Below are 23,789 nucleotides of genomic sequence, written 5' to 3' on the forward strand. Positions count from 1 at the left end.
TGTCTCTATTACCTTTGTAGCTACACTGTAATTACAGAGATAATAGCTATGTAAGTACACCTCCTAAGTGCGTTTATGGCATGTGGGATTACCGGTGTGTAGCATGATACATGCAATAAATGTAGGCAAAGGTCAACAAAAGGTCAACCACTAACTCAGTTAATTAACACAGAGTAGCTGCAGTTACAAAAGTATCTGTAGTGTAACAACACAGGCATTTGGGTTGTCTAATGTAAGGAGGGGCTGAACCGCTCAGTATCCAAGAACACATCCTCTTACATGAGGAGTGCTTAGATGGACGACGACAGCCTAGCACATTCATATCTAAGGGGGAGGTCAAACGGCCAGGATTTTAAACATGAATGTTTACACTTTCTTAGTTCCCCTGGGAAATACAAGATTTGAAAAGACCCACAGGCATTCTTTGAAAAAAAAAAAAAAATCTCACCATATTATTATCACTGAACTTGTATACTTATGTGGGCCTTGAAGTAAATTTGAGGTTTTCTGGAAAAGGACAATAAGAATGGGAAACTAAATCACAGGGGAGGTTTTAAGGAGAAGAGATACTGCCCCAAGGACACACTAACACACACCTACACTCATACAATGTCTAAGGCTCTTACAAGGTTGATTTGTGAATGATTGGTTATGTCCAATAAAAGACTTTCCCGGGGTTTCAGCTTTGTGCAGCTACAGTAAAACTACTGAGAAAATAAAAGTCTGAAAGTGCTCCAGGCATGTGGCAACACAATTTTTCTTTATTCAGAGTAAGATGTGTCAACATCCAGCATGACAAAAATTGTACAAAGTTCACAATTTAAAAATGAAATATCACAGCAACTTGTGATCTCACACATTTATAGCAAAATTAAAATGTCAACAAATCCATGCCGTGTAGTACAAAAATAAATTAAACTTCAGTTCCACAGAGAGCACAATAGTTTATACAAAATCCTGTCTTCATTAATGATTACTTAAATCAACTTCGAAATGAATAAGTTAGAATAAATAAACTCTGATGAATTCACAATAATTTATATGAAAATTCAGCATTCTAATATGTGACACCTTTTGCGTTCCCTATGTAAATAGTCACAGATAACTTTTTTTTTTTTTGATTTGATATTATGTACCAACAGTAGATCAGCAGCAGGTTTGTGCTTAAAATCCCTTTCCATTTGTACTGATAACGATAATTAATTCAAAAACCAATACTAGCTATTACTCTACTGAAAGCGTTACTATATTGGCAAAAAGCTGCAGACACGATGCTGTGTGGGACGGCATATGCAGTTTATGGAGAATGAAGCCCTGAAAGAGGACTGTAAAGTACAATATATGAGATCAGGTGAACAACAAGCACCTTTGCGTTAGCTCTCAAAAGGCAGTTCTGAACATGGTAGCTACAACTAAGCACAACAGAAAGTAGGGGCCTCACAGATATGAGACTGAATTACCCCACATTTAACTACAGAGTTAGTTCCCCAGCCATTGCGTCTGTAAGGAAAACTGGAGTCGCTTTTTTTTAACCATCTTTTTTTTTGTTTACCCCCTTTTTTATTTAGATTTTTAAAATCATTTTGTACAGTGATTAGATATAAAGTGCTGCTGGGATTCATCTTGTTCACATAACATATCCAAAAAAAAAAAAAAAAAAATCAAATAACGTCATCATTTATAATCAATATTATTACTGATACCGTTATTGTTAATATCATTTTTTTGATTTTCTAAATCCCTGTAGTTTCCATCAGTGATACTGTTTAGTTACCTACAGTGGCACCTAGCAGTTATTTATTCCAATCATGTGCCACAGGGACACCTGAAAATTGCACACCTCCACATGTTGGGATACTGAATATCTATAGGACAAGTGCAAATAGTCTACTGGCACATATGTGGGGACAATGACCCTGTTCGTCCCGCTCTCATAAACTATATTTATTTTCTTTACAAAACCCTTTTCCTCGTGTTAGGCTTTCAGGTACTGCTTTAGTTTCTGTAAAAACATCAAAACATGGAAACTAAGGTGTTCTTGTGCAAAAAATTGTACGTAAAGAAAGACAACTGATAAAGCTTCTCTCATTTCTAAACTGAATGTCCATGTTTCATTTTTTAAAAATGTTTTTGTATTAAAAGATTTATATAAAAATTAATATTTTACATATAGTAAAAAGATTCATTTGTTTTCCACTATGTTTATAAATAAGAAATTGCATATACCCAAACTGTTTATGTAGATTGCATCCCATATCTATAAATATGTGATTTACTCATTATCTATTGCTGAGATATTGTCCGATTCTAGCTACTGAAGATTTAAGATTGAAAAGAACTAATGATGAAGCTAGAATGACGCCTAGATTTTCTATTGCCATTGAACATCACCTTCTTCTTGATTAAATGACAATGGGTTATCTAACAACACAGAATGTTTTAAAGTGTTTTCATTTTTTTTTAAGTCATAAAATAGTCCTTTCTAGATATTGGGATTTCCACCGTTATGTTTCCGTGTCATGATGTTTACATTAAAACTGTAACATTCATACATCTGTCCAGTGTCTTTCCTCTCTCGTTTCCAACATCTTTTTAAATGCCCCCACCTACCGCTACCAAACTTTTTTTGTTAACAAAAGACAAGGATTTTCTCAAGCATCATTAAAAAATAAAGCAATTTACAACCAAGTCTGGCTATTTAACAATCTGCACACAAAACATCTTTTAAAATTCCAGAAAATCATCCGACAAGGAGAAAAGATAATTAAAAAGTGGTCGCTCATTGCGTTGTCTTCCTATGTTTTTTTTTTTGTTTGTTTTGTCTTTTTTTGCTGTCCAGTTCAGCTCTTGAATCTAAAATGCTTTGTCAATAAGCATTAAAAAGAACTTATGTCCTATTGTTCAGCTTACTTTTGAGAAATATACACTAAAAATGTGCATACATTAGCAGCTATAAACATTACATCACACTATGTCAGCTCATATGAAAACGTACAAAATGTGAATGTTTTCAAAAACTATTCTGCCGTTAACTATTTTCAAAGCAAGACAAAAAAATCATTATGAAGTTTTTGTAAGCATAACACTTTTTAAATAACAGAAATTAATATTTAACACTGTCTGATAAAGTACAGCAGCAAACCGAGAGGCATCCCTTTATTTAATGTTTTCTCTTTTTTTGTTCACTTGTTCTTTGCTGGAGCAACTTCTCTTCCATACGGTGGCTGGCTACACTTGGATCCCTTGTACTGCTTGTTTAATGTTTTCCAACAGGGCCTTGTTCTCTGGACTCTGGTATTGATCTTGGTTCGTATACATGTCTGTCAACGTGGTCACGTAAGCATCAAAGTTTTGCTCGTTTATCGGCTCCTGGGGAACATTTAGAAAAAATGGCAGAATTAGGTGAAGTCCCTGGATGGAGAGTAAGAAGATTAGACATAAGAGACTAGGAGATTTTCCGATAAAGTATTTTTCCATCCTTTGAGCAAACTACGCCTTTGATCAATAGAACTCTTAACATTTCAGACACACAGACACGCGCACGCACACACACACACACACACACACACGCACATGCACAAAACAACTTTAAAAAAGTCATTTAAAATAGCAAACAGATAAGACTTTATAAAAATCATTAAATGTCATGTCTTTATGGACTAGCCTGGGAAAGGCTTAGTTATGCACTTTAATTCTTAAACGATGACAGGCTAAATGTAAGGCTTGATTTCTTTTTTTCAAACTCTTAACAGCACTGTAGGGTTGGCGGTTTTAGAGAAGGGTGAACCACAGGAGTAAGATGTCATGCAATGAGATCCACACAGAGGAGAGAATGACTGCACACTACTATGGAGACACAAACCGGGTCATGCTAGATTATGCGATTTAACATTTTAGCATTATTTACAGGCCTTTTCAGGATGGCTATGGGAAAGGTAACTCACTTAATTTCTAAAGGCTTCTTGATCCCAATGACCGCATTGTAGTTATTTTATAGTTTCTAATTAGTTACGGTCATTGTAACTGGCTACCCCCCATTTTTCTTCATACAGACTATACAGATCATACAGGCTATCATTCTGCATAATGGGTTACATTTATTTAAAGGATGCAATGGAGTACAAATCTATGCAACTTTTTCAAGTGTATTTTGTATTTAGCTTCATTTTTCCAAGTTAAAATCACAATAAACCATTATGGGGAACTACTAAATGGAAAATAAAAAAAATAACAGGCATTGAATATATATGTTAAGTCTACGAATGCATGTCTGTCAACTCATTTTGGTTTGATCAAGTTTGTAGCTAAAGCATGCAAGTAGCCCTACTGTATCCAGGCAAAGTCCTGGCATATGCACTGGTCTGGTTCAAAACAAGCTTTTTCCATTCGAACAGATGGAGGGGATGAGAGCGGGGGGGGGGGGGGGGTTGGGGGGGGTGTTCATTCAGGGGAGAGATGGAGAGAGTGGCAGATGACATGGGATGTCTCAGGGGGAAAAAGGAGGAAGGAGGAAGGAAACGAAAGAGGAAGGTGTGTGTGTGTGTCGATTGCTAAGGTGATTCTGCGTGTGTGGGTGTGACTCGCATTTAGGCCCGAGACGTGGGCGGCAGGTAGCCGGTTTCTGCGTCTCAGCCGTCAGGAGCAGTAACTTCCTTCGGACATCCATTACGTCAGCAATGTCGTGTGGCCTATTGCTCTATTTAAAAATAGCACACAATGCTTGTAGCATTGATTCAGATTCATAACTGTGTCGTCATCGCTGTTAGCTACACTAGCGCGCAGATGCACTTTTCTACTTGCTTTGTGGAGTATGTGTGAGACAGTTACCTTGAGAAACGGTCAAACGGTCTTGCACTGAAACAAATGCACTAGTCTTAGCTAAGGCAAAGCGTATATGTGTAATAAAGGTAATCTCATGCTAAAAAACAGCAACTGAACAATTTAAATATAGAGTATATGGATATCAGATACATCATAATGTGTAAACAAAGAGGAGAAAGGTTTAAAGGAAAAAAATAAAGTGTAAAAAAAGGATAATCAGACTATGAAAATCATTCTCTTACTCTCTGATGCAACTGTAAACAGCTGTTATTTCTAATGGGAGCCTCTTTGTGTGGCAGCGGTTTCTACGGGGAAAGGCGTAAACAGAATGCTATTAGCCTGCTGTACAAAAGGTGCTTTATCCACATCTCAAAGGGGTTTGGTTGGGGTGATATTTTATTAAACAACCTCTAGAGGGCAGTGTTGCACACAGAGTATCAAGAGCATCTAACAAAAACCAAAAAGAGATCGATCTGTGAAGAGATACAGAAACAAAGAAAGACATAGGCAAAATGAAGGAAACCCGGCTGTGTGTCCCTGAAAAAGGGGGTCCTGAGACCGAATCCAGCTCACAACACAGTCAACTTTATCGCGGCCTTTCCTGACGTAAGCTTAGCAAACAAACATACAGACAAACAGATTGAAAAAAAGGTTGTTTTTTTTCAGATGAGGGAGGGACTGTACGATGCATATTTCATTTGACGTGAAACAATACGTTTATCCAGCAGAGCTTATGTTCTCTCTTACAATAATTTCAATCAGGGGTGATTGCACCGCTTCAACAGAGTCTCAGTTTTATCAGTAATTCACTGCGGTCTGCATGAGGTATTGGGCCAGCTCACTGTTACCAGTGGCACAGTGTGAGAGGGACAGAATCTGGGGCAAAACCCCCATTTACAGAACTGTATGAATTTATTCCTTAATGCAGACTTTGCAGACAACAAACAGCTCTTATTCCAAGTACCTACTTCACATCCCAGCCAATTATTTACCTACAAATTACAGTGCAGTGCTAAATTATTGTTTTTCTTTTGACAGAAGGTCAGGGAAAGCTGAAAAATAAAGGCAATGCAAACCTATGTTATATTCAGAGATTTTTTTTCGGTGCTCACAAATGAGGCAAATTAGCAGTGCGGTCACACCCAAGCTGTCCCTCCTCACACTGATTGGGTGTGCGGTTGCTGTAGTTACTGGGCGTTTTGAGAGAGAGAGATTTGGTCCCGGCCTGTTTGTCTGGACCTGCCACATTACTTTTTTTTTCCTTTCTTTTCTTTGTTTCTGAATTTAAGGAATATAAGGAACAAAAATAAAATGAATGCTTATGGAAAAAAGCTGTTTTTGGTCATGCCTTCAAAATATTGTGGTTACATACAGAATTGCAATTACAAAACATAACATAACATTGCATGTGCCATGAAAACCCATAATAGGTCAACAAGCAAATCAGTCTGGATTTCATTTTCTTTTTGGATACGGGTACCAAACATCCTTCAACAGGCTGTAGTTCACTTTAACTTGTTGGAATGCTACACACAGAGATTTGAAGCAGTGAAGAGAGGACTGGGCGATTCAACATATCTGACGTTTGAAAACTCCCAAGCAGGGGCTGATGTGCTCTAGTACTGATCTTGGTCATGTGTGAGACAGACTCACACCTACAGGTCTGAGGGGGTGACTTTAACACCCAGAGCAAAGCGGAACTACTCAGCTTCTATGACTAGCAAAGATCCCCTTTTACAGTCAAGAAGTACATTTACGCTTTTATCCAAAGCGACTTACATAGGTTACAGTTGTTTTACAATGTTACAGCTGGATATTTACTGAGCCAACTGTGGGTTAAGTACCTTGCCCAAGGGTACAGCAGCAGTGTCCCAGCGGGGATTGAACCGCTCCTTAACCACTATGCTACACTGCCGCCTACAGTAGTAGTTTGTGTTTGGAGGCGGCCCTGCTGGTTCAGTTGCATTAGAACTGTGGTGTCGGCTGGGTGTCTGTGCGACTGAAGATGGCATGTTGTTACGTTGCTGGGGCACGTGGGGGGGGGCAGAGATTATGTGTGTACTGTGTGTGGTACAGGAAACAGAGAAGGCATGCCTATCTTTAAGCCTTCACATAACAATGATACTAATGAGATAAAGGAGAATGGACCTATCCGATCAGCGGCACGGGGCTTTCTGGGTTCCTTTTGCACAACTCTTGTCCACGCCTCACTAAGGTGTGTTCAGGCAGACTAACAGCAGCGTACACTTACGCAGAGGCTTTGGGGCATAGTGAGTACAATCCTCCAATGCGCACACGCGCCAACTTCACTACAAGTCCCAAAATGCACTGGGAGAGCAAACAGCAAATGGAGGATAGCCGCATCTCCCTGAGGTCATCAGAGCAAAGTCATCGAACTTGGCAAACCCTGGTACACGGGTGCAGTTGTGGAACGACGCCAAACGTGTTCCGCCACTGCGAACTGCCAGTCATTGAGAGAAGGAGAAATAAGTTACACTTTGATATCAAAATGTAGACAGCATTTCTCATTTGCCACTGTGTCTGCCGAAATCGGAATGCTGTGCTATTTGTTTAAAAACTTCAGCGCTGACACAAATTTGTTTGTAGATGCTGAACACGTCTTGGAAGCCCTGCAGCTGTGGCTGCCTTCCTCTCAAAATGCAAACTTAAGTTCTGACTGCACAAAAAGGGAAGCAAAATCCCCCTGCTTTTCCAGCAAGGCTGTACTGTTTGAGGTGACATCACCTGCCGATCAGCCACGCCCCTCATCTCTTCATCACAGCAACATCTCTGCGTGTACAAATTCGCCGATAATCAAACAAAAGAATCTCATTGGTCATTTACATCTCCCCCCCTCTCAGGTTTCCCATTGGCTAGGTTACACCCACTTGGCATTAACATTGTAGTATCATTTTTTTTTTCATGAATAGAGAAAGATCGACACTCACATTATTTAACTGTTACTGATTCAGCATGCAACAGCCAGGGCCTGGAGCCTCACAGAAATAAAAAGCCATGTGCTACGTTCTGTTACGTTCCATAACTTGCCAGATGTGCGTTCCTTGTGGCCCTTACCATATGTGGGAGCTGGATATTAGCTAAACTGTTTATCAGTGACTGGCTGAGGTTGGCCAGCTCATGCAGGAGAGATTCATTTTGCTGTTCAATCACCTTGTTTTCTTCCTCTATTGACTTCAGATTAGTCTCCATTGTGGTAATCTGAGGGAGCGCAAACACAAGTAGATTATCTCATTCACCTCAAAGATCACGGGAAGCTGCACTTTCTCACACGATCCACACACTTAACACAGGTAACATCTGACAGCTGTAAGACTAGAGCACAACCATGTCTCATCTGTTAATTGGATGGCCGCGTTATTGTACTGGGTGAAACCAATGTCAGTAGTTTTGTATGTACAGGCATAGGGTTAGGTGCAGATTCGGACAAATGCCAAGAAATAAAAGGTTTTACGGGGGAGTTCGGGGAAGCACACAGATACAGTTTTTCACCTGAGACCGCGCTTTGCTATCTCTTCTCTCCTTTCTTTTCTCCGCCCGTGGGAGCTGTGAAACTTGCTTGGTCCTTTTATATGGCAGTGGGGTGATGTGGCTTTCTCGAATCGCGATCAACGAGTCTGGCGTGGACCGATTTTTGCGCTTCGGATGTTGATACAGAAGCCCACCCTCCCATCTCAAACCCACATGCACGGGGAGTTATTTCGGTTCACATCGTCTTTCATGCTTTTTGATCTGGCGGTAGCGTATTCCACACCTCTCGATGCTCAGCCGAGCTTTTTGAAAGCCTTTCCCGTTTTTTTTTTCGCGCAGACGTCTCTCCGCAGCCCCGGCTGCTTGGAGGAACGCGCTGCTCCACTTTCCACTGCGAGCGACTGCGCGCTCCCGCTCCCCCCCCCCGTGGGGGGGATTCGGTATTATAATTAGGGCTGTCCCACTTTAAGCGACCACCTTTCCTTCCGACCTGCGAGAGATGCTGGGATGTTTTCGCATCGCCTCGCGTCGTTTCAAAAAGTCATCCACCGCTCCGTCGTTATCAGAGGTCGTCGGTGAAAAGGAACCGTCCTTCTTTGTACTTTTGTTTGAATTTCTTTCCTGGCGTGTTCATTAGACGCGTTCATCCCCGCGAGAATAACACTCTGACTTTTTTCCTCCCCACACATGTACATACAAAGCAGAATGTGCGGTTTCTATACCACCTTTCAGTCTCACATGAACAGAAGTGTTCAACGCTATGTTTAAAGGCTGCTCCACCCGAGAGACAATAACTGTACAGCAGTACTGAATATAGATGTGCTGTGTTTGACTGAGTTCAAGCACATTCCCCCCTGAAACATGACATCAGTTCTGTGGAATACTGCACACAACGCATAACAAACCTGTTCTCTGGATCTCAGATACTATAGCCCACTGCAGTATAAAAGGACTTTTAGTCTAATAATATCGTAGTAGTAATGAATGTCGCCAGATCCCAACAGGGTTGTTATGAACGTGTCAAAACTGTGCATTATTCCATACACACACATCTAAAAAGTGTATGCCACTTTCCATATGACGTCAAACAGTTAAGGAAGGAATGCACTTAATAAACGCATAAATTTTACCTGTGTTCTAAGTTTGATCATGTCTGCTTCCACCTGTGAATTAGACTCATTTAAATCTTTGATTTCTTCATCCAGCTGTTTAATTTCTTCATCATTCTCTATTCCTAAAAGAGGAAAGGCATATGCATTAGGTCACGCATGTCAGAGATGAGGGTGTTATTTTGGTTCATATGGGAAGCAGCTGTCTCAGAACACACTGGTGGGTGTGGTGGTGAAGACTCTTTGTATCTCACAGCAGTGTGGGACTCCATGCATTATTCAGAAGGAGGAAGACAACTTGTCCTATTCAGGAACGTGCACATACACAGACACACACAACACATACAACACACACACACACAGGCACGGGCACACACCCTCTTTTTTGAACGCCTACACAGGCACACACACATACACACACACACACAACACACTTTCCTTCACACACCCCAAAACACACACAAGTGCAGACAAACAAGCATATGAACACACAAACACACAGACGCAGTGCACATACACACCAATCACACGCACGGGCACACACACAAACACGCACACTAACACTTTCGCAGGCACACACACAAACACGCACACTAACACTTTCGCAGGCACACACACAAACAAGCACACTATTACACGCACGCTCATACACACAGAATCAATCATGTTCAGTGAAATTATTGGTTTTTTTTTTTTTTTTTCAAATCCCAACCCACAGAAACATGTCAAGAGAAAATGCGACATTCAAATTGGTCTCATTTAAATTAGAAGTCATGTTATCAAAAAAAAACACCAAAAAAAAACCTAAGAAAGTATGCTGTGTGGCCAGCGACATTATATACCGCTCAGGGTGAATTAATAATGAATGAATAGGTCTGGATTCAATCAACATTTGTCCTAGAGTTTTACTCATAATTAAATGCAAGTCTTACTTTTTTCATTAATTTTGGTGATTACTGAACTCTTCAAACCTGGGTTTGTGATGAACAAAGTAACACTTTTCTTTAATTGCGAGTTAGAATTAAGGAAAAGTGTTGATTGAACTGACTTAGTCACCCTCAACACCTGACCTGATGTAAAACATTGCCCAATCATATATTATTAAATATGACTGACAAAGTAGAAATATGAATGCAAACACATAAGTGGTCGCAACTCTAATGTGTTGTAAGACACATAGTACTATATTACTCATATTACATGGCACTCATATTTGAGACGGACATATATGTGGCCTTGTTGTAAGGCATATCTCAGGTCTCACGCCTAGTACTCTTAATGTATGTCTCTGTCAGTTTGGTTATCAGGAGTAAAGTATGTGTGTTGGAAGACAAAGCTCTAAATGGGAACCTGAAAAAATAAGCTCCTATAATCTACCATGAACTTAAACTCAGAACGTAATAAACCTGGTTTATGTTTATTTTTCATCTAGAAAAAAGCCAGGTGTTATACAAAGCGTTACCAGTGGACACATGACTGTTCAAGCTGGGGACTAATCATAAGGTCATTTGATAAAAGCTTTTTTTACACCTATTTTTTCTTTACAAAGCTGAATTAAAACTCTGATAGGCTGTGAAGCGCAGCACCATAATTCACAATGCTACCGAAAAAAAAAAATAAAAGAACAGAAAAGACAGACGTGGCAGCATGTCAGGATAATGGCCCACCGTTAGCGCTAATTATGATTCTAAGTTTCTGATTGTCAGCCCCTGATTGCCAGGCAATCATCACCTCTTTGTTTTTGCCGGCTCTCCACACAGCAGACCTCTCTGCACATGCATGTTTCTGATTGGTTCCCATTGTGAAGGGGTTTGAGAGACAGCGCAGGAGAGGCAATTACCATTGCTAGCCCGTTGTTTTATCGTTAGCATTTCCACTCCAGACAGTCTGGCTTTCTTCATGGCCGACGTGGCGCGGGGACACCCTGACAGGCTGGTGGAATAAATCATATTTTTAGAGCAGGTTTCATGCCTCAGCTAACGCACATACATGGACATTACAGTCGCTTAGTGGGCAAGGAATGCGACTTATTACCAGGTGGCTTCAAATCCCAGGTGGGACCCTGCCTTTGCATCCCAAGGCAAGGTTCTTAACTTCAGCTGCTACATTAAAACGCAATGCTTTTGCACAGGTGGGCAAGGAAGAGAACTGAGTGTGCTAAGCTAGTCGCTCATTTTTGACTGTGTACAGAACTGCGGCTCTGCGGGAAACAGTGGGAGCAGTAGATCCACAGAAACCTGACTGGCAAACTCAAAATCAAAAAATGAGAGAAAACCCACATGAAAATTTCCCGTTGGTGTGAAGGGAAATTAATGTCTGTAAGCATGCACGCAATGGAGACAGAGGTCTCTACAGACCAATCAGCCACTCCCACAGCCCCTGTAGACCAATCAGCCACTCCCACAGAGCTCCTACAGACCAATCAGCCACTCCCACAGCACCTACAGACCAATCAGCCACTCCTACAGAGCTCCTACAGACCAATCAGCCACTCCCACAGAGCTCCTACAGACCAATCAGCCACTCCTACAGAGCTCCTACAGACCAATCAGCCACTCCCACAGAGCTCCTACAGACCAATCAGCCACTCCTACAGTCCCTGCAGCTAGTTGGCCACTCCCACAATTCCACCCTTCTCCCGCACAAGCAGCCCTGAGCAGAGTCCACACCCTCAGAGGAAAGCATCATGTTCCTGCTCTTTGTCATTGGCTGGTTTCAGCTCAGGAGGCGGAGCTCTCACCTCCTGTGTGTCAGGAAGCTCCCGCTGACGTGTCCCGAGCCGTCGCAGCCCGGCGTGGGGCACGACATGCCGTCCGTCTTGCCCGACTTCCACGTGAACTGGGAGCCGTTCATGTAGCCGTCCTTCTGTCGCTTGGCCGCCAGGGGGCAGCCCGACGCGCTTCTGTGAGATGCGTACTTCCCCGTCACGTGACCCTGCCCGTCACAGCCAGGGACCGGACACCTGCGGACAAATGGGTGGGGACAGCCCCCGTGGGACTTCGGTTAATGACCCCGAAACCTCCTCTGCTGCGACAGGGGTGAGAAAAATACCTGAGGCCGCTGACCCTTAGCAGATAAGACCCCTGAATCAGTCTGTGACAAACAAGCTTTATGATTTAAATAAGGATTTCATATTAGAGATTAATTTTTATTTAATTATGACTAGCATGATAGCGCAACAATACCACTGCACTGTTGAATTTATCAGTTATAATTACCTAATACAAAGCTTAAAACCAGTTTTTATTTTTGTGCTTAAAAAATCATTTTATCTGAAGCACACAAAGTTAACGGAAGAATAAAGACAGAGTCTTAGACAGAATAAAGTCATCTCTAATGGGGGAGCCATATTTAAAATGGCTCGCTTGTTCAATGAGCAAAATGATCAGAAATGAATTCAGGACGGCTGTTCAATGAAGGTGCTTTTTCTCCTCCTGCCCTATCTGCAGCTGCAGCATGAGATCAGTTTATAGCACAGAGAGATGAAGGGGAACAGCACGGGGGGGGGGGCTGAGGAGCACTTGTTAGGAGAGCGCTTCACACATCCTGTCTGAAGTGTATAACACCATTCAGTATGTGAGCCCACCAACCCAGAAAAAAAACAAACAGCTCACACTTCACCCTAGGTTGTCTCGGTTATCACTGCTATGACAATGAGAGTGAGGATGATGATGGTGGTGATGACGACGAAGATTCCCATCATCCTCATTACGTTGCACAGTAGCTCGTATATAGTCCAAAAGGGAAAAAAAATCTTCTTTGCACCTGCACAACAATGTTATGTACTATACTATAATAGATTTGATAGACTAGATCATCTGTTTGTTTTTATCATTGCTGTGATGAAGATGATGTTGATGTTGATGTTGATAATGATGAAGATTCTCATTGTATTCATCACATTGCAGCTCTTCAAAGAGTAATAAATGATCTGCTTTCTACTTGCACTGTACTGCTTCTTTAGTGTGGGTAAATAAAAGTACATGAACACAATGTTCTCTAAAGTGCAGCAATGTCTGTCAGGACAGAGGCGGTGATCCGGCCATCAAAAACAGGGTGGGTACCTGCCTCCTTTGCACGTTTCATTATGCCAGTACAACACTTAGATTCAAAATGGGTTTTCTTCAGAATCTAAGGTCAACTTTGGAATCAAATGTTTTTCTGCTCATCACCACATACTCTTTGGAGCATGCACAAAGCATACAGCTTTTCTGATTTTCTTGTACAATATTCTGCGAAAATTGATCAAATTGGAATAATTAACCAGACAATCTGAATCCGCCAAACTCAATATCACTTTGTAAATGTATTTCTGACTGCAAATTAAACTGAAATGTAATTTGCTTCACAGTGTCACTGTCACACTGTTTTCCTCGTCGCGTTTCCCTGTGTGATTTTAATCTGCATATACTTTTCTTTTTTTTTTGTTTGAAATGTGCTTGAAACAAAATGTGGAATCAAAAAAACATTTGCTGGCAAATGCTATCGGTGGAAAACAGTTTAATTTAGCATGAAAGACAGTACAAATCATAGGTGACTACAAAGATACAAGAGTCGAGCGAAATTAACAAATTAAACAGGGAAGTCTTTGAGAGCGGGGGAAATACATTTATCTGCAGGAATGTGTCTTTCAGAGACAAGGAAAGGAAATGAGAGACCATGCAGTTCTTATGTTGGCAAGTGGTTCATTCCATCCCTGAGGAATTTCAGAAATGGAAGAACTCAGGCTGCATAATCTGTCAGTAGAAACTGATCTCATTGAAGGGAGTGTATGAACAAATGGTCTCCAAATGGTTTAAATGGTTTTGAAATGATTGACTTTTCTTGGAAGGCAACAAGAGAGGTTATGAAGTGGACCCAAGTCAATATTGTACAGCTATTCTTTTGTTCTAAGGGTGGGTAAATAAGGATAGTCTCCAGCACTGTGCTGTCTGAAGGTCTCAGGAGTAAACAGGAGTCATGGCATCTGCATAATGCATGATACAAACCGAACACTTTTATGATGTGAGACAGCGAAAAACTGTGCTTACCATGGGCACAGCCATGGAGTTTAGGTACTCTGAAAGCATTCAAAATGAATTCAAAGTATACATTTGCTTTTGTTCATGCAGACTCTGTAATCATCATGCACAGGAGAATTCACCGTTACTAAGTTTGACATTCATTTACTCCAACTTTTCTGACTGGAGGTTTATCTGACTGAACTGATCAGAACTGCAGCAAGGCCAGCCTAAGCCGATGCCGACTCCATCACGCTGAAGGAATTTTGACATATCAAGCTAAGAAACTTACTTTCACTGTTAATTTTGAGCTGCTTTTTTCTGCTTTCTCACACAAACATTGCATCAGTTCAGAGAATTTGTTTGAAGAAATGAAAAAAACATGGGGTTATTCCAGGTCGGGCTCCGTTTGGTTTTCCTTTATGCCTTCCGCTGTGCTGACCCACGCCAGCTCACGTTTTCAGAAATACTGGGGTTGCCCTGCCTACAGGCAGGCTGTGGGCAGAGTCAATAAGCACGACAAGCGCAAGCCTTCATAGGTGCTGAAAACTGAGGGGAAAAGAAAATAAGGAGACGCCTGTCGCTGATCACAACAAACAATCAGAGGCAGACACAAGGACGGGGTCCTTTATTGGGGGTGGTGGGGGGAACCTCAGCAGCCAGGCAGTCCTCTCAGTCAGGGCTGATGCTAGCATTTAGCGTAACATCATGTGCCGCAGCTCTGGCTGTGGGTGTTGCCATGGAAAAGCGGTTCGTCCTGTACTGGGGCAGCCAGCCGGGGGCTCCTGCCCCTGCTGTCCTTGTTGCAGCTCAGCAGTGATAGAGGGGTAAAGGGGGGTGGGGGGGGGGGGGGGCAGATATAACGCTGAAAGGAGAGGGTAAACAGATGTCCCCAGAACAGAGAGGTCTCAGGTGACGGGGGACGCCGTACCTGATTGGCTCCTGCTCCTCTTTGTCCTCCTTGCTGTGCGTTATCTTAATGCCGCTCTTCCTCGCTCTCGGACACCCCGATAGGCTGAGGAGGCAAACAGATTTCCCATGAGTCATTTCACCTGCCGCTCGGTGAAATATGCGTGCACGCCTGTGTGTGTGTGTGCGTACACACACGTGTGTGTGAAGTGTGCACGCGTGCATGTGCGTGTGGAATTGTGCATGTGTGTATGTATGTATGTGTGAACAGTGGCTGTCCCTCTACAGTAACAGAATCGGGATGAATTTGGGTGCCCTTTTACATTACACCACAAAAAGACAGTGACCTTTACAAATGTGCACCTTTAAGAGGGAAAACAAAATCCAGTTTCAAACACATCCTGTGAAAATATAACAGCTAATTAAGATAACCCATCCAATTAGCCTCGGAACAAAATAATGAGGGGTGGCATTTCCTAAATCCCTTATAATGATGGTTGGCGTTACCTTAAAATGAACACACAGTTACTTCTAAAACTCTCAGTGTACTTTTCGTGTCATTTCACAGACACGGCATACATTTGCAGGTAGAATCAGAACTGCAGCAACTTGCGACAATTTTGGCATCACTTTAACATGAGAAAAAATGCACATCAGAGTGAAATGTCATATGACATAATGGTATATTCCACACATGACACAACATTAACCACTTCAGCACTGAAATGTGACTGGGGATATGAAGGCAGAAGTATTTCACTCAATGGCATGACTGAAGCCTTTGGCTGAGATTCACAGGTCTGCTGCCAGATTCTGCAGGCAGGGCGGGGACGCTGACCTTCTGTGAGAGGCGTAGTTCCCCGTGATATGTCCCGAACCGTCGCACCCTGGAGTCGGACACCTGGGTGAGAAAACACACCCAGATAAGCCTCCACCACAATCCAACCCCCCAAGTCCTTTGTGCTTAAGTTGAATCCAGATTTTAAGCAAGTTTTTCCCTTTTCTCATTATTTTTACCTCACATTTTCCTATGGGCTACTGCCCACCTTACAACGTCAAACAAGATACAGGAAAATAAATGTAACACTTGCTTGAGTTGCTCACTGATAAGGACAGGGCACATTGCAGCTAGATGGAAGCAGCCTGAGAGTCCATAAGGAAGCAAGACCCAGAGGCAGAGGCCCCCATAATCTGATTGGCTGGCCCCACAGCCCCGCCCCCTTCTTCCACACAAGAGACTCTGAGAAGATTCCACAAACTCAGAGCCTTGTACCCCGTCTCTGCTTTATCACTGTCTAGATTCACATCAGCAGATAGGTAAAGAAAAGTAATTGTTTCACCACTGCACACATCAGGACTCCGGCGAGTTTGTTTACAATCTATTTTGGAAAGAAATAACTTCGGTCCGGACCTCAGCAGCAGCAGCAGCAGAAGTAATCTATGGGCCTGTGTGTTTGGACCAGTGATACCGCACGCCAGTGCTGTGATTCTGCCCTTTGGTCCATATCGCCTTTCTACTATCTTCATTTTACCACAGTTATAGCTTTCAGAGACAATGGGGCTATTTATTTTTTTTCATGGTTAAGATGATCAGTCTTTACGGAGCTCTTATAAAGAGCTCCATACTGCATTATCGAGTGTACTTGGCCCCATTGAGAGCAAAGAATACAGAAGAACATGCATGTACTCTCTGCCACTATAAATAAAACGGGAGACAGTCATTTGAGAAAAGTTGAAATATGGATAGGAAAGCAGCATTATTATAATTATTATTTCTCATTTCCTTTGAACTCTCCATTCCTGATGGCATTATCATATCCATTACTTACCTTGAGAATTCATAGGAAATTATGTAACAGGACTCTGCAGGGAAAAGACATCAACAAACCTTTTGCATTCCTGCGTGTGGCTCCGTTCCCTATTGCCATCACAGCGGAAAAGAAACACATAAACCAAAAACAGAAGCTTGTTTTGTTTCGGGCCTTACTTGAGTTCTTGCGTGTTGGTTGCCATCATACTCCGAATGCTTTTGTCAGCTAAAGGACAGCCAGAGAGACTGGAATATATACCAGGACATGGCCATTAGTGAAGGGAAGGCAGACAGGACTCGCCACTGAAACAGCACGCACAGACACGCACATACACGCACACGCACATACAGAGAGAAAGACTGTAAATGCGAGAAAGCCGTGGTGCAAAGTGCAGGGGCGTTGGGTCACTCCAAACAGCCGTTAACCCTCTGAATAATCCCATCACATTCAAATGCATCAGAGCTCACGCCACGAGAGTGCGTTACAGCATGTAGGACTTAGTGCTTTCGTTTTTTTTTTTTTAACAAAATTTCCTGAACTGCATATACAATACATGGGCTCATCTGTGATTGGTACATGGAGAGATGCATTACAAAGAATCTAGCACTCAGCCCATCCACGTTTTTCACAGTTTTTTTTCGCATGCTTCCAATCATAGAAATTTTCCCTGCCGTACTCAAAGGGTTAACATGGAGATGTACTCTCTCTCTATTGTTTGACAGCATTGTCGAGGTAAGCTGAAAACAATAAATTGAAAAGACTGAATCCACCATGAAAAAATGAAGTCACACCTTCTGTGTGAGGCGTAATTACCAGTCACATGACCACTTCCATCACACCCTGGTGTTGGACATCTGTCACCGAAAAAAGTAGATAAAATAAAATAAAACCAAACGAAACAGAACAGAACAAAACAAAAAAACAGCCAAAAGAGTAAGTAGGTTTAAAAACGTTTGTGTGGGGTTTTTTTCATTGTTTCCAGTTTAGCTTCACTGTCTGCGAAAATGTTTTTTTCTTTTTTCTTTTTTTTTTTTAAACACAACCTAGGGAGAAGCTGCAACATGAACAGGTAAAAAATGAGAATGATGTTTTATTACAATAAAGCATCAAAAAAATATGAAATAAATAAAGACAAAAGCCAGAATACATTAGCTAACAAGTCCATGTCAAATGACAGGCTGCCAGAAAGTTATGCTGCGTACGTAGCATGCCAGCGCTGCCAAAGAAGGTATCACTGGATCCTCAGAAGCAGAACAACAGAGAGGGAGAGGAAAGAAAAAAACGCACTGGGGGGAGAGTGGGGGGTGGGGGGGATCTGGGGGTGGGGTGCCAGACAGCCCCTCCCCTAGAGCTTACGTTATCAGGTCCTTTTTGCTCTCCTTGCACTGGGCGTATTTTGGCTTGGGGCTGGGGATGGTGACGTCACCGGGGTACTGACGGTCCTCCAGAATGTCTTGGAAGGGGTCCAGGTCGTCGGGCTGTTTTTGAGGGGAAGGGGGAGGGGGAGGATGGAGGAAAGGGTGAGAGGTGTGGATTTGGGGGATGTGCGGTCTGCTTTATGTCCCCAATTGAAAATGCTCCTCTCAACAGCTGAAGAGTCAATGGTGGCATGGTACTGATGGCTGACTTGGGCTAAGACTGAATCGAAACTTTGCAATGCCTGTCTGTGCCAATTTTAAACTGTAGTATTCCCTCTGGGGAGAGCAGGAGCCAATCAGTGCAGTCAGAAGATTGACTGACACGTTGGCTCATTGGCTGCTGTTAAAATGCCCTTCAGAGTAATAGTGTATGAGCCAGACAAATATTTGGGGCACATAAATATACAAATAGGTATGTGGGGTTACATCAATAATGTAATCAGTCTGCAATATTCAGAATTAGTGATTTCTATCTACTATTCATCTTGTTACACAGTATCCAACAGCAGTTTACATTTTCTGAAGTTACAAAGGTTATCTGGATAACCTTAGCTCTTCCTTCAACCATAAACATAACTCTAAATCCAAACAAGTTCTTAATATTAGCCCTAAAACTAACCCACACATTTACATTTATTTATTTAGCAAATGCTTTTATCCAAAGCGACTTACAAAAGTGCATACAGCAAGTATAGTGACACACCCCCATCCTTTTACACTACTGTCATTCAGAAGACATTGTTATCCAGAGCTTCTTACGTAAGTTACAATTTTTACATGTTATCCATTTATACAGCTGGATATTTACTGAGGCAATTCTGGGTTAAGTACCTTGCCCAGGGGTACAGCAGCAGTGCCCCAGCAGGTAATCAATGAGCCCTGCTCCTTACCACTATGCAACACAGCTGCCTCTTTTGTCTGTCTACAAAAATGAGGACCTAAAATATACCTGTTTAGATTGATACAGGAGTTATATGTAGTTAGTATGCATTTAAGACATGTATACACCTCTATGATTCCAAAATGTGACTTTATGCATACAATGTGTGGGCGCCATTTGGATTCAGAGTCACATCATTAGATCGCAGCAGGTTGTTGTGAAAATGCGCGCTTTCTGTGTTCGGTTTCTTCTACATCTTATCTCTAAGGCACTCGAAAGCCCTCCCTCGAAGCCTGTCACTTCGGAGTGACGACGCTACAGTCGTCATCAGAATTTATTTTTATTTGATGCTCTCCACTCTGTCGGAGCTCTTCTCTCCCTTTTCAAACGCTGCCATTTGCAGAATAAACAGAGCTATCAATCAGTCTGGGTGGGAAGAATTGAGCCGTCATTAACGAACGGCAAATTATCACCCGGATCTTCAGAGAGCGATTTATCAGCCCCGGTAAGCATGCAAGCCGCCCGGGTCTTCACACCGCCTCTGAAGTCCCTCCGTCTAAACACAATGCTGCCGTACGCACTCAATCTTTATGCAAATGGAAAAAAGCCTCAATTGGCAGTCAAACGGTTGCCTATCAATCACCGCTTTTTGAACGGCGGTTGAAAGGGAGAGAAATTAATCTTCCCGCTGCACCACATCAGGGATATTTTGGTTTTTCCGCTCGAAGAGCGTGTTTGTGGCGGAGATCAATAGAGGGGTTTACGCGGCGTGCAGGCTGGGAAACCGCATTGTGCGGCCGGGATCTGACGCTGACGCTGCCGACGTGGGATTATTTCCGCGCTGACTCGGGCGCGATCAGCGCCGCGGAGCACCGGGAGTCTGAGCTGCGCTAATCGGAGCTCGTCTCCCTCAGGTCGACGCGTCGGCAGGGTTCTGCCGTTTCTGGTAAACTGTCGTCGGGGATTGACCGACGCCAATGTTTGTCATCTCCTCAACGCCCCTCACAGTCTCACTAATGCTTTCCTGTATATTCGAGACCAGCTCTGTACCTTTCTAACAGCCCTTTGTCATTAACATAAAGCACAGTGGATCCGGGGGAAATCACACTGCCGCAAGGAGTGGTACCAGCAGTACAAGCTAGGCCCACTAGATGGCGCTCTAGTAAAGTCAAACACCCTTCCCCAGATCCACTTGCAAACACTGCAGGCTGTGTGACGCTGGAGCCTTCGGAAAATTCACATTTTAAGCCTGCAGCTATGTCTAAAAAAGGGCTCAAACATTCACTTTCTCTTTATCAGCGCGCAAGCACGGAGGACCATGTGATAACACGCATTCCCCATCAATAAGTGACCAATTATTTGGCGGCTGAAAAACACATCTCATTAACAAGCAGTGCAAATAAATGGGATGTCCTCGCAATGTGGTATTTTGCATAATTACTCCTGGAAATAAAATAAAAAAAAAACACAAAACACACAGAGAGCATGATCATATAAAAACATCCTCTCTGCTTGGAAATGCTGGTGTTATTTCACATGCAAATTTATTCAAAAAAGGCCCCATCAGAAAGCCCAAGATGCCAGTACATTTAAATGTGTGTTCATATTGACTTTGAATAGGATGTGACTTATGAATAAACTAAATCTATGTATGTATGTATGTATGTATGTATCTATCCAAACCTTCACAGAACATTTCAAACCAAAGCACAAAGGCAGCAATTTGAAGCATTTTAAAACAGGCATCTCTGAAGGACAGACTCATACCTCCCTGTTCATTATTATATTACTATTACACAGAGCCTTATAAAAAGGCCTGGGAAAGCAAGACCCTGTTCCCTCTTGTAGTAGCGGCTCTCGCCCCCCCCCCCCCCACCCCCATCCCCCCGCCCCCCCGCCAGGCACCTCTTTGGGGTCGTCCTCGTCGATGCGCTTGATTTTTGTGTAGTCGACGGGCAGGTCCCAGCAGTCGGTCTCGCTCATCTGGTAGCACCTGCTGTTGAGCAGGGCCTGGCGCTGGGGGGACATGGGCTCCAGCGGGGTGAGCACCGCGCAGCTGCCCTCCCGCCCGCCCCGCTGCTTCATACTCAGGTCCAGCGTGCCGTTCTCATCCACCTCCACGTCCGGGTTCTGGAGGGGAGGCACGAGACGCGGGATCATTGCACGCGCTCTTTTCTCCGCGTCTCCCAACACTCCCTCTTTCAGCTTTCAGCTCTGAGGCTGCTCTCTCTGTTCTCTGTCTGCTCTCTTTCCCTTCCTTCTCTCTCCCTCTGTTTTCCTCTGTGTCTCCTTCCACTCTCTTTCAGCTTCCAGCTCTGAGGTTCTCAAATTCAAACTTAAATTTGTTCTCTCTGTTCTCTCTGTCTCCCTCCACTCTGTATCAGTTTCCAGCTCTGGGTCCTCTCCGTTCTCTCTCTGATCTACTCTCCTTCTCTCTCTGCTGTCTCTGTGTCGTCCTCCGTGCTCTCTCTCCAGTCTCCGTCTCTTTTCTCTTTCTCTTCTCCGCTCAGCTCTCGGTCTCTCCCTGTTCTCTCCACTGTCCACTCTTGTGTCTCAATGCGTTCTCCCTCTGTTCAAATGTTCAAATTCAAATTCGCTTTATTTTTCTGCAAATAATTCCAAAGCATATAACAGGCACATATACATATGTACACTCACATACATATTTGCAAGCGAGAAAGAAAAAAGGAAGAATTATATAATTGCTACAAATCCAAATCAAGGAACATGCAGTGATTAAATATAGCTATATGGCTATAGATTAATGATTGGTGGTTACTCACTGTCCCTCAGGTTATGGTGGGCAGAAACATACTGTGACACACCTGGACTGCTCTCCCTCTCTCTCTGTTCTCCACACTGCTCTCCCTCTCTCTGCTCTCCACACTGCTCTCCCTCTCTCTGTTCTCCACACTGCTCTCCCTCTCTCTCTGTTCTCCACACTGCTCTCCCTCTCTCTGCTCTCCACTCTGCTCCCTCTCTCTGCTCTCCACACTGCTCTCCTTCTCTCTCTGTTCTCCACACTGCTCTCCCTCACTCTGCTCTCCACACTGCTCTCTCCCTCTCTCTGCTCTCCACACTGCTCTCCCTCTCTCCCTCTCTCTCTGTTCTCCACACTGCTCTCTCCCTCTCTCCCTCTCTCTCTGCTCTCCACACTGCTCTCCCTCTCTCTCTGCTCTCCACTCTGCTCCCTCTCTCTGCTCTCCACACTGCTCTCCCTCTCTCTCTGCTCTCCACACTGCTCTCCTTTCTCTGCTCTCCACACTGCTCTCTCCCTCTCTCTCTGCTCTCCACACTGCTCTCTCCCTCTCTCTCTGCTCTCCACACTGCTCTCTCCCTCTCTCTGCTCTCCACACTGCTCTCCCTCTCTCCCTCTCTCTCTGTTCTCCACACTGCTCTCTCCCTCTCTCCCTCTCTCTCTGCTCTCCACACTGCTCTCTCCCTCTCTCTCTGCTCTCCACACTGCTCTCTCCCTCTCTCTCTGCTCTCCACACTGCTCTCCCTCTCTCTGCTCTCCACACTGCTCTCCCTCTCTCTCTGCTCTCCACACTGCTCTCTCCCTCTCTCTCTGCTCTCCACACTGCTCTCCCTCTCTCTCTGCTCTCCACTCTGCTCTCCTTTCTCTGCTCTCCACACTGCTCTCCCTCTCTCTCTGCTCTCCACACTGCTCTCCCTCTCTCTCTGCTCTCCACTCTGCTCTCCTTTCTCTGCTCTCCACACTGCTCTCTCCCTCTCTCTCTGCTCTCCACACTGCTCTCCCTCTCTCTCTGCTCTCCACTCTGCACTGCACCAGTCTGCTCCACCTGCTTTGTGTGTTTGTGTGAGTTTAAACTCAGGTACAAAGGGACAGAGGAGAGAGGGGAGAGGAGAGAGGAGAGAGGGGAGAGGAGAGAGGGGAGAGGAGAGAGGGGAGAGGGGAGAGGAAAGAGGGGAGAGGAGAGAGGGGAGAGGAGAGAGGGGAGAGGAAAGAGAGGAGAGACAGGCCAGGCGATGCAGTGCTGCTGCTGGGTTGCAGACTGCTGGTAGTGACAGAGTCTCACACACACACACACACACACACACACACACACACACACACACACACACACACACACACGTGACACATCCTCTGAACTCCTTGCCAACCCAGCCACTGTGATTCTGGAGCCTCCCTGGCCAACCCCCCCCCCCCCCCCCCCCCACACCCGCCCCTGCAGTACGAGCGATGTGGAGCAACTGACAGCCCACTGTCGCAATCTTTCAGCTGCAGCTCCCCCTCTGCTTGCAGGGGAATTCGGCTTCAAACTGACTCTCATCTCAGCGGACAGCGACAGAGAGGATGGCCCTCTCACGAGAGCGGCTGCGTGCCTCAT

General features: G+C 43.8%; 1 protein-coding gene across 8 annotated transcripts in view; it reads right to left on the bottom strand.

Moving 5' to 3' along the window:
* Nucleotides 1-3,028: 3,028 nt before the first annotated feature.
* The window catches only part of myt1lb (myelin transcription factor 1-like, b), a 110,015-nt gene continuing 89,254 nt past the window's right edge, over nt 3,029-23,789 (bottom strand). For 3 of the 8 annotated variants that reach the window (XM_036541572.1, XM_036541568.1, XM_036541569.1), the window contains 12 exons: nt 21,343-21,567; nt 18,496-18,617; nt 17,931-17,993; nt 17,316-17,384; nt 16,167-16,229; nt 15,351-15,434; nt 12,160-12,381; nt 11,260-11,351; nt 9,441-9,544; nt 7,897-8,040; nt 5,064-5,126; nt 3,029-3,369 (listed from right to left, as the gene is read on the bottom strand). In XM_036541572.1, coding sequence (XP_036397465.1) covers nt 3,229-3,369; nt 5,064-5,126; nt 7,897-8,040; nt 9,441-9,544; nt 11,260-11,351; nt 12,160-12,381; nt 15,351-15,434; nt 16,167-16,229; nt 17,316-17,384; nt 17,931-17,993; nt 18,496-18,617; nt 21,343-21,567 — 1,392 coding nt within the window. In that variant the 3' untranslated portion in view covers nt 3,029-3,228. The remainder of the gene's footprint in view (nt 3,370-5,063; nt 5,127-7,896; nt 8,041-9,440; nt 9,545-11,259; nt 11,352-12,159; nt 12,382-15,350; nt 15,435-16,166; nt 16,230-17,315; nt 17,385-17,930; nt 17,994-18,495; nt 18,618-21,342; nt 21,568-23,789) is intronic. The other 5 variants (XM_036541573.1, XM_036541570.1, XM_036541575.1 and 2 more) reach the window with 5 other exon arrangements.

This window comes from Megalops cyprinoides, chromosome 12 (genome assembly GCF_013368585.1).
Source record: "Megalops cyprinoides isolate fMegCyp1 chromosome 12, fMegCyp1.pri, whole genome shotgun sequence".
Lineage (NCBI taxonomy): Eukaryota > Metazoa > Chordata > Actinopteri > Elopiformes > Megalopidae > Megalops > Megalops cyprinoides.